Genomic DNA, 11,044 nt, shown 5'->3' with positions numbered 1-11,044 from the left:
AGCGGAGTACATTGCTGCACATGAAGCAGCAAAGGAAGCTATATGGCTAAGGAAGTTCATAGGCGAACTTGGTGTAATCCCCTCCATTAAAGGACCAATAGCCCTGTATTGTGATAATAACGGAGCTATTGCACAGGAAAAGGAGCCTAGACACCACCAGAGAGTCAAGCATGTACTTCGTAGATTTCACCTTCTACGAGAGTTCGTTGAAAGAAAAGAAGTCGAGATAAGCAAAATTGGAACTGATGACAACATATCAGATCCATTGACTAAACCTCTGCCGCAGGCGAAGCACAACTCGCACACTGCAGCTATGGGAATCAAGCATATTGGGGAATGGCTTTGATGTCCTTATTTAATGTTTTAAAGTTTTAGAGTTTAAATCTTTGTAAAACATTATTGGTTAATCATTCACAATAAATGAATAGAATTCATTTTTCCATTTAATTTGTGGTTTATTAAATGATGAGTCCCTTCAATTTGACGATATATTCAAGATAGACTGTCAGGACCAGTCCTGTGACTAAGAAATGTCTATCAAGTGAACTTGAATGTCAAAGGTTGAAAATGGTCCCTAGTCGGAGTTTTCTATAAAATTGGACGAATAGAAAACGTTAGAAGACTAGAATGCAAGATGACTAGTAGTTCTGTTTCTTGAACTATGTGGACATGGCAATGTCATAATCATTTGTATAGATACTTACTTTGGGAAGACTAGTATCGGACAAGACCTATGAAACTTTACTGTAAGAGATGAAAATCTGTCATAAGTAAATTTCATTAAATTATTAGACACTAAATCCTCAATACCTGAGTGATTTGAGATTACTTGTTTGAGAACTGGTTACTTTGACGTTGACCAACAGTCGCACCGTAAAAGGAGGCTATAAAGGCAACGCTCAGGTAATCACCTATCAAACGAAGTCTAATCTCAAGATCACAAGATTGGGATTGTCCTCCCATAAATTGGGATGAGATGCTTAAAAGTTGTACAAGGCCACTCGGAGAGCTAGAAACTGTGAAATGCATGGCCGTGCTCGGATGAATCATAGGCTATGATTATCTGTTTATTTGATCAGTTGAACTCTGAAACCGAGAAACACCTCTGGACATAATAAGGATGACAACTCTTACCTTATGTTCAAGAGCAAGCATCGAGCGACAAAGGAATTAGGAAATGCACACTTGTCCCTAAGGACAAGTGGGAGACTGAAGGAAATAATGCCCTTGGTCCAAGTATGCATTCTATGTTAAGTCTAATAAATGCGGTTCAGTATTAATTAACAAGTTAATAATTCAGTGAGATCAAGTGAGCTGAATGCCTAGCTAGAGGCCGCTTCAGTTCAAGTGGAATTAATGATATTAATCCACAGCTTACTCTTGACTGAACCCGTAGGGTCACACAAATAGTACGTAAATGGATCAAGTATTTAATGGCATTAAATACTCTATCTATGGATATTCGGAATCGACGGATCTTGGTTTCAGTGGGAGCTGAGATCGTCACAAGGAAGAAATGAATACTCCGGAAACGATGATATTGCCGGAAACGGAAATATGGATCGTATCAGAAATATATCCAAGTCGTAGATGTTGCCGGAAACGGAAACATGGTACATATCGGAAAATATTATCGGAAATGGAAATATTGCCGGAATCGGAAATATTGCTGGAAACGGAAATATTGTCAGAATCGGAAATATTATCGGAATCGGAAAATAATTCCGGAAACGGAAATATTAAATATTTGTTCAAAACGGAAATTAATTCCGGAATCGGAAATATTAAATATTATTCGTATCGGAAATGAATTCCGGAATCGGGAATTTAATCGGAAGCGTATCGTACGAATTAGCATCGGACGAGGCCCGCTAGACGAAGGCCCAGCACGAAGCCAGGCCATCGCCCAACGAGCCGCACGCACCAACGCACGCCTCGACCAGGCCCAGCTCAAGGCCAGGCCCAGCCAAGGGCGCGCGCGCGAACAGCACAGCAGCGTGGGCTGTGCGCCTGTCGTGGGCCGCAAGGCCTGCGCGAGTGCACGGCTTGTGCGATGGTTGTGCGGGAAATCCTAATCCTATTACGATTTGTGCAAATATTAAAATCCTAATCCTATTAGATTTGCTTTGTTATTTAGAGTCCTAATAAAGTTCTAACTAGCAAATCCACATCCTAGTAGGATTACAATTCCTTTTCCATACTCCTATAAATAGGTGCCTAGGGTCACAATTTATGGGTACGATTGAAGTATTCAAAGGGTAAGTTTTTGAAATAAAATCAGCCATACACTTGCAATAATAACCGAAATTCCCAAGCACCTTAAGGGCGATTCTAGTTGGTCTAACTTGAGGCGGATCCGGACGTACTGTGGACTATCTACGGAGGGACGACATTTGGAGTCCTAAAGACTTGTTCTTGTTCAGTTCGGGCGCAGCTAGGGAAGGCACGCTACATGTATGCACCTATTCTATGCTAAATGATTATGTGTAAATAATATGCTTTCCTGGCTTTATGGTTTTTCCGCATGATTTATGAATTGTCATATGTATCATAACCTAACACACATAGCCAATCTTCAACAAATCCAAGAAATAAGTAAAATCAATTACATTAATTTAACAAAACATACTGATAATTTTGCGCAAGAGATTGGTGGTTGTCGATGCGGCGGAGTAACAATCAAACAAATTCATACATTCCTTAAATATTCATCTTTATTATCTACAAGCATTCTTGCCTTAAATATCCATCTTTATAATCTAACCTTTCAAGTTCCAACCGAACATATAAGAAATCACAAACAAGGGTTTCAGCAAAAAAAATAAAAAATCTCTCCTCAACGTAACCTACTTTCCGCCATTAAATCCCAATTGAACTTCGAACACTAAACCAAATAAAAAGAGTAAGAGAAAAGGAAAGAGAGAATACCTTCGAGAGTTTCAGATCTATGAATCGATGTTTCATTCCTTTATTATCATCAAACTCTTAAGTCTCTTTCATTCCCGATCTCCAAAGTTTAGGGATCTGGTCAGAAATGGAAGAGAAAGACGAGAGGATAAACAATCAGCATGAAGGGAAGAAGGGAGATCGAAAATGGGGAGCAAGAGCGGAAGAATAAAAACCGTACTAACGGAGGAAGGTGATGAATGATGAGTGATGAGTGATGAATGGCAGAGACCCAGAAAGAAAAAACGGGAGGAGAGAAGAAAAGAAAGGATAATGTTCCCCGCCAAACAATCAGAAAAAAGAGAAATGAAAAAGAAAGAAAAGGAGAAAGAGGAAAAAAGAAACAAGTGTAGCAAGATGCTCTAAGGTTAAAATAGTCCGGCCACTATTCTTAAGGAAAATGACAAAAAAAAAATAAGAAGGAAATTGGGGGCATATTCGATAATTCATTATTGTGTGAATAGTAAATGAAGTTTGTGGCTTTATAAGTGTTAAGATTATAAAACAAGCATATTAGTTTCATATAATGCATATTAGATTTTTATAAACGAGTCATTAATTTGTATTAAACGAAAATAATGCTAAAAAGGCATAAATAACATGATAGTAAACAAAACTGGAAATGATTTTAAGTAAGAATTTACTACTAGAAGTTAAAGTGACATTAAACTATTGCACGTCACCCCTCGAAGTTTGACAAGGAGAAATTAAAATTGACACTGTGGACTATAAATACACTTCATATATTTGTAGAATTATACGAAGGATGTAAAAAAATGTTGTATACTTATATTTAATTGTCAAGAATACATAGTATTTGTAGTTAAAATACCAAATTAACTTAATGAGGGAATAGAGTACTGAAATTAAAATTCGCAGAAAATCAAAAGGTTTCTCTTTTAATGGGGAAAAGAAAAAACCAAATCTATTAAGGAAACAAGGACATCAAGATTCGAACACTGTACCTAAAACTCTGACGTAACTTCTAATAACCCACACTAACCACTGAAGCAACAAAAATTTCAACAAATAAATTTTTTGTAATACATCCTAATAATTTGTACTGCATGATAGGGGCCAGAGCCCCATTGAGCCCCAACGTGGCTTCGTAGTTGTCAATAACCACACATGTTTCTTGTAAACCTTTTTCTCCCTACTTCCTTTTCAATGTTTCTTATGTCAAATTTGACCACCATGGTGGTTTCATATCTCTAACCATAGAAGAGGAGGATTTTGGCCGAAGACGGGTGACAGCAGGCCGAAGAATGGAGAGGAAAACCGAAAACCCATCATTATTTAACCACAATTGTCATTATTCGTTATATAGCCAACTAACCATTTAAATCACATTACGATCCTATTGGTAAAATAATAATTCAAGGCCTTCTAATGGTAATAAGTTTTATAGCACTCATTGAAAATTTCTAAACCACAAAGTCTATTTGGAACTAGGGTTGGGGTAGTATGAGGTTAGAGCGTATGTTTTCTTATACTCTTCGTTCTGTACGAGGTATATTACTAGCTCGAAGTCATTATAATTCATTCATAAAAAATGATGATTTCACGTTGTTCACATGATTTTCTTTCCTTTAAAAATAAATAAAAAATAAATTTGAAAATGCATAAATAGTTATTTTCCTAAGGTAGTGTTTGGATACTATCATTTCATTTGAAATAAGTAATTTCAAATACTGAAAATCAATTCCAAATGTTATGTTTGTGAAAAAACTAAGAATTTCAAATGATCATTTCAAATTCCTTTGGTGTTTGAAAACTACGTAATTCCAATTTCAAAATTGAATACATGAACCATTAATCCAATTTAACAAAAACAAAAATCCTTGCTAAAAAAATTAAAACAAGCAAAAATAATCAACTATTTTCTTTTCGATACATCAACAATTTGATTTCCTTTGTTTCCACAAACACATCGATTTTCTTCCTGCAATATGATTCTCTTTCAAACATTAATTAAAAAAATTAATTGTAATATGATTCTCTTCCAAACCTTAATTGCACGTCATTCTCTCTCCTTCCCCAATTCTTCTCGACGCCGGCGAAACCTCAATCTCCTCGGGTTACTTGCTTTCCTTTTCCTCTCCAATGTTTCCTCCGAGAAAAGTTCTTCAACTCTGTTGTTGCTCTGTTATTATGCGCATTTTTTTTCTAAGCAAGTTATGTTGTTCTATTTCTTTTCAATTGCAGGTGAAAATTTGCAATTCCTGATTCCTAGGTTGATTAGGCAAAGATTGTGAATAGGAAAATTTTGTGCTGAATTAGGTGTTAGTTGAAGCAGAATTAGGTGATTGATTTGAGTAGTATGATTAGCTATGTGATGAACAAGAGAGAAGAAGGGAGGATAAATTACTAGAAGGATATGGCAGAGAATATGCCAACGATTGTAGGGAGGAGGTGGCTCATGAAGGTGGTCATCGTGAAGGTGATGGTGGTTGTGATGAAGCGGTGGTTGATTGCAAGAGAGGTGGTGGAGTGGCGGTTGAGGCGACGATGGGTTTGGGAGAGGAGAGAGAAAACATGTTAGGAAATTGGGAAAGGAGGAGAGAGAGAGAGGGGTGAGAGCCGTGAAAAATAAGAGTCGAGTGGAATTGAAATGATAACCTTTCAAATGGTATTTCAAAATTTCAAAAATGGCTTTATTTATTTAAGGGTTGAATTTGACCCAAATCCAAATCTAAATTCCAAGTATTTCCAAATAAATGAATTGAGCAAAATTCAAAATTTCAAATGACATCTAGATTACCAAACAAGTCGTAAATTTGATTTTTCAAAAAACAAGTGCATACTTCCTCCATTCTTTTTTAAATGACACAATTGTACTTTTGGCACTATTCATATAATATACTTTGACCATCAATTGTGATTTATACTTAACAAAAAATATAATCATGTGGGGTCTTGTTATAATCGTCTCATCCTATAATTTTATAATATCAAACTTTTATAATTTTTAACCATTGATAATAAAAGGTATTAATGGTTGAAATATTGCATTGGCAAACGTGACAAAAAAATTGTGTCATTTAATAAAGAATTATGTCGGATCAAGTTGGAACGGTCCACCGGGTCAAATCTAGCTCCTCCCCTCTTCCGAATTTCGAATCATATTTACTGTGTACACGATCAGACTATTCACACCGTGGCACCGTCCCCCACTCCTCTCTCTCATATCGCCACCGTGCTCCGCCATGTGCCACCAAAATTAACCACCATTTTAAACTTCCATTAAAATCTTAGAGAAAATTAGGGTTTCGCAAGAAAAATGGCCAAGAATTCCTCAAATCCGAAAGTTGTGACTTCAATCACATGTCCACACTGTGCTGGTCCTCTCTCAAAAGAAATGGTAAGTAAACGGAAAACAAAAATTCAACCATTTTGGCCTCAATTTCTCAGTAATCCTCGAATAAAATCGAAATCATTGAATATTTTTTTTTGATTTATTGTTGTTGTCAATAATGTAATCGCAGGAAACTAGTCGTTGGACTGTGGCGCCGCTCGTCAGAGACAGCTTTTCAATGGTATATAGAATTCTGATTTTAAAGTTAATATTTGTTAGTTTTATGATTATAATTCAGCTTAAGTTAAAATTTCTAATTCCTGCATAAATGTGTGAATGATTGCAGATTGGTTCTGCTGTTGGTGGCACCACAAGTGCATTCTATGCGTTCAATTATGGTAAATACCTTAGTGTTTAGTTTAATTTCCAGTTAATGACGATATTAGAATTTAGAAATGTCAGGAAAGCTCCAGCTTTTTTGTTTGAGCATAATTGGAGTTTCAATAAAAGAATTTCTGCTGCGAGATGCTTAGAGTGTCCGTCTTTTGTGCAGTAATGCCGACTGTTTATAAATGGGTTAAAGGGCCAATGTGGCTGCATTTTCTAATCGGAGTAAGTCTACTTGACTCTATAAGAATGATAACTAGATGCTGCATTCTGTTTTATCTGGCCGCTTTTCGAGAGAGTTAGGCTATGTTTGGTTCAACTAAATTTGACTGAAATTAACTTATCTGAATTTAGTTTTGCTGAAAAAAACTTACTTGTGTGAAATTGTCTGCTTATTTTTTTGTTGAAAAGAACTTATTTGTGCATAGAATGTCTGCTTGTTTTGGCTGAACCTATCTAAACTGAACTTATTTTAACTTATCTGAACTTACTTGAACTTCTTTTTGCTGAAATAAATCAAAATAAGTTAAAATAAGTTGAAATAAACAAACCCTTAGTGTTGTAGTGATGTAGATAAATATAGATAAAGTTTTTGCAACCAAATGCTCAACTACGGAAATCAACATCAGAGCGAAATAACCTCAACAGGCACACCTTTAAGGAAGGTTTTTCACTTTCCAGCCTAAACTACATCGTATTCTAGGCTAGAGTAGGCGAGTGCGCGAGTAGCAACCTTAGAAGCCAAAAGAGAGGGCAAATCAAATCCGATGATAAAATTGAAGACTTTTTCATTTCCCTCCATCTAACTTCAGTTGTTAACACAAAAAGATGGTTGGATGGTAAGCAATGGATTGTAGTTTTCAAGTGTATTGACTTACCATATATGGGATAGACTAGACACAAAATGTTCGGACTCGAATAAGAATCCTGATTTGGTTATGGATCTGAGGGTCAGACACAAAAAATTCTAAAAGCAAGACCTGATTTTTGTGTTATGTGGGAATATTAGAACTGTTCCGGGAGGCTCTTGGCTGATCTGATGTAAAACTTCAGCTCCAAGTCTCCAACCACTCTTTTCTGATTCACTAGTATGAGACTGGATACGGGTTCACAATTCGCTACTTAATTTGCTAAATTAGACCAAAAACGTACAATTTCCTGTATTCGCCTTTTCAATTCGCGGTTGTAAACTTGTAATTAGAGAATTAGGTAACACTGGTTCCAACCTTTATTAGGAATTTACTACTCCTTTTTGTAAGTCGTGAAAACATTATCCATGCGAAGTTGGTTTAAAACTTGCATGTATGTTAGATACTTTGATGACTCGAAGGCCCTTATGAGTTATGACAATTGCATTTTTCTGAACTCTGTTAACAAGTCCAGCCCTTAGATAACAGTATTTTTTTTTCGGTTTCTTGCCTGCCTTGTGACAACTATGTATGAAATTTGATGCTATGTTTCTGTTCATCTGTTTAACTTGGAGCCTCCTTTGGGATGTTTATGTTTGAATACTCTGATTTTATTCAGGCACCACCGGTCATAGTTTTCTCATCAGCTTGTGCTGGGCTGGCAGGTATGACCCCTCTCTCTCACTTTCTCAAACACACAGACACACACACACACACACACACACAGACACACACACAAACAGACACAGACACATACACACAGACACACACACACACGCGCGCGCAGAGGCATACATAAATGTCACACCCACGCTGAACACATAAGTCATCAAATTTTGCAGTTAATTGGTATTAATTTGCATCAACACCTGAGTCTTTCAGGTAGCAGGGATGATTATTCCTATTTTCTAATTATCATGGATGTCTGTTCTGAACATAAGTATTGCAAATTTTATATTTGCAGCTGTTGTTGGCATTGATGAATATTGATTCTGCTTGCTGTACGTCTAGTATGTATGGGAAGCGTTTTTTCCCGAGCTCCTTAGGCTGTTAATTTTCAAGAAACCTCCGGCAGTTGCTTGTTCATTTCAAGGTTGAGGGCCCCCGAGGCACATAAAACAATCTGTAAAAGAAAACTGCTATATTTTTCTTTTACATCTAATATTAGAAAACAATAAGAATGATAGGCCATGTGGGGATGGGACCATCAGACAGGATTTGAACTTTTTAATTTGCAGCTACTCCACTCGTCCTAGTTTTAATTGTACCTTGTTCTTGGTCTTCATTTTTGATTTTTTACATTCCAGGTGGTGCAGTTCCAGCGGTGGCTCAGCTTGTGTCTTCATCGTATCATGCTGTGATGTTATCTTCATCACAGGCTCCTCAGGATGAAAAGAGTCACAAATCTGGGACTTCTTCAACATAGAGATATACAGCCTGTTGACGGAAAAGAATTCCATTTGTGCTAGCACAAGTGACCTCTTCAGTGTGTTCAGGATCCTGCTTTGGGCCTATCTCTGAGGTGATGCTCATTTTATATAGAGTATTTCCTCTATCGTGTTTTGGCATTTTCACTGTTCTCTGTTGTGTTCCCGTGCAGTAATCTTGAGCCACCTTTCTTACATCATGTTTATACATATCATGATATAAGAAAGCATGCCGAGGACATATGTAGGGGATGTTTCTCCTTTTGTAATTCGCTTGTCAAAATTCACCAGGGGATTCTGGTAGATATTTATTGAATCCTGTACCCAATATTTATGAGGGTTTAACCCGTGTAGTTCGTCAAAGAGGCTGTAATGGAAAGCACTTGGTTTTTACCTCTTCTGTTTACTGGAAAAAATTCTTGTAATATAGTACTCCGTACATGTTTTGGATTTTGAATGTCATAGGTATTCGATTCACTGAATTTAGGGATCAGCTAATTCTCAGCACTTCATCTTTAGTACAGTAATTCAACAGGCAGCTTGAATGCTCGACAATTACGGTAGTCAGCTATATTATCTTTGAGATCCTTGTGAATCTATCATTCACAGAAGTATGTCTTTTCCACAAGGCTTAAAAGCTGACAACTTGGTCATTTTCTCTTGCCATTTTGTACACTGAATGTACTCTATGGACAGAGGATTGGCATACATACTAATACTTGGCACATGTTACCCGGTACTTGTCTCTGTACCAGAGACATTTCTTGTTTAAAAATGCCGTAGTGGTGTTTATCTCAGACAGACGGGTAAACTTGGGTTTGTTCAGACATGGAAGATTCACAATTCTCTCATTTGTCATGGAGATGACCATAGAATTGCATGGTTTGTATTTTACTTATTCTTGCCTAATCACAACTGAAGCGACTGCTATTTGAAGACTTTCTCCCCTCTTAACAAAAGTTTGAATGTTTTAATTTTTTTTGTGGTGTAGAAATACTTATTTAGCTGAAATGTGAAGCTGCTTGACGAAGACAGAGATCCACCCTGCTAATTCAGAATGTATGTGAATCAAGCTTGGACTCTATCTATACTTAACAGCATTATCATATACTCTGTATTAACATGCATATCTTATATATGAACAGTTTGTGCCAGGTTCTTCTATCATCTTCATTTCATCCAAATATGATCTTAGCGTAGTGTGACAATTCTGTGGTTTTTGGCTTGATCTCCAGTCTGTATTATTTCTCTCTCAATAGCAGCTCCATTCCCAAAGGGCCCTTACTTTCTATAGTAGTCAGTCTAGTCACATTTGTAGGTATTTCTTCCCTTCCTAGCTGACTGTCAAATTGTCAATACTTTGCAGTTTGATAGAGTTGTAGGGAGTGTAGGGACTATGTAACTTGGACTCGGGTACTAGTGTCGGACTCGGCTAAATTTGAAAATTTTCTAGGATTTAAGTTGAAAATGAAGTGTCGGAGTTTCCGTACCCATGTCGGAGTGTCGAGGGTCCGACACGGGTACTTGAGGTAAAATCAAGAGTCGGAGTAACATAGTGTAGGGATTTGTTTGGTTAAAGTTGGTCTAGTAAATTTGCAATACTTGTTGGCTACCCTGTTTTTTCAAAACCATTCTGGAGTAAAATATATCTACCAGCCAATATAGGGATATCTTTAATGTCACTCCCGAGTCTTTTTAGACATGAAGACTTACTATACCAGGTTCTGACGAAGTGATTGGCTGATTGGTAGACTTTTTGATGGCGGGGGTGGGGGGGGGGGGGGGTGAATTGGTGAATGAAAAATCCTTATGTATAAGTGTTACTAGTTACTACTGGAGAATCTAGTTGCAGGGTCCTTGGTGTCAGGGTTCAGATGATTGTGAGCTGTGATGATAATTTTGGCAAACTCATGTGACAGAGGAGGCGATAATAGTTCATGTAGAGCAGTCATTAATAGTTCATCTACTTACTTTTGGATTTTATGAGGATAGTGGAAATGGATACGACGAGGTTTATATGTGATATTTAAAGATATGATTATTGTGGCAAACTCAGGTAACGGAGGAGGAGACTAAGTTCA

General features: G+C 37.0%; 1 protein-coding gene across 2 annotated transcripts; it reads left to right on the top strand.

Annotated features, from left to right (window-relative positions):
- The first annotated feature begins 6,059 nt into the window (after window positions 1–6,059).
- Window positions 6,060–10,171, top strand: LOC110786555 (uncharacterized). 2 transcript variants are annotated; one of them, XR_002532891.2, is made up of 7 exons: window positions 6,060–6,307; window positions 6,432–6,482; window positions 6,588–6,639; window positions 6,795–6,853; window positions 8,156–8,201; window positions 8,844–9,058; window positions 9,955–10,171. XR_002532891.2 is itself a non-coding variant. In XM_021991111.2 (6 exons), exons 1-6 carry the CDS (start codon window positions 6,227–6,229, stop codon window positions 8,960–8,962), a joined length of 408 nt encoding a protein of 135 aa, XP_021846803.1. In that variant the 5' UTR covers window positions 6,060–6,226; the 3' UTR covers window positions 8,963–9,470. The 2 variants fall into 2 exon arrangements, 1 of the variants encoding a protein (XP_021846803.1); XM_021991111.2 differs by lacking the exon at window positions 9,955–10,171 and having other exon boundaries at window positions 8,844–9,470.
- The last annotated feature ends 873 nt before the right edge of the window (window positions 10,172–11,044 follow it).

The sequence above is a fragment of the Spinacia oleracea genome, chromosome 6 (assembly GCF_020520425.1).
Source record: "Spinacia oleracea cultivar Varoflay chromosome 6, BTI_SOV_V1, whole genome shotgun sequence".
NCBI lineage: Eukaryota > Viridiplantae > Streptophyta > Magnoliopsida > Caryophyllales > Amaranthaceae > Spinacia > Spinacia oleracea.
This window is presented reverse-complemented; position numbering and strand designations above follow the sequence as displayed.

Excerpts from the sequence above, each read along its gene's own strand:
- LOC110786555 (XM_021991111.2), top strand. The coding sequence starts at position 6,227 with ATGGCCAAGAATTCCTCAAATCCGAAAGTTGTGACTTCAATCACATGT. Across the intron at positions 6,308-6,431 it reads GTCCTCTCTCAAAAGAAATG|GAAACTAGTCGTTGGACTGT; the intron begins GTAAGTAAACGG and ends ATGTAATCGCAG. Across the intron at positions 6,483-6,587 it reads TCAGAGACAGCTTTTCAATG|ATTGGTTCTGCTGTTGGTGG; the intron begins GTATATAGAATT and ends GAATGATTGCAG.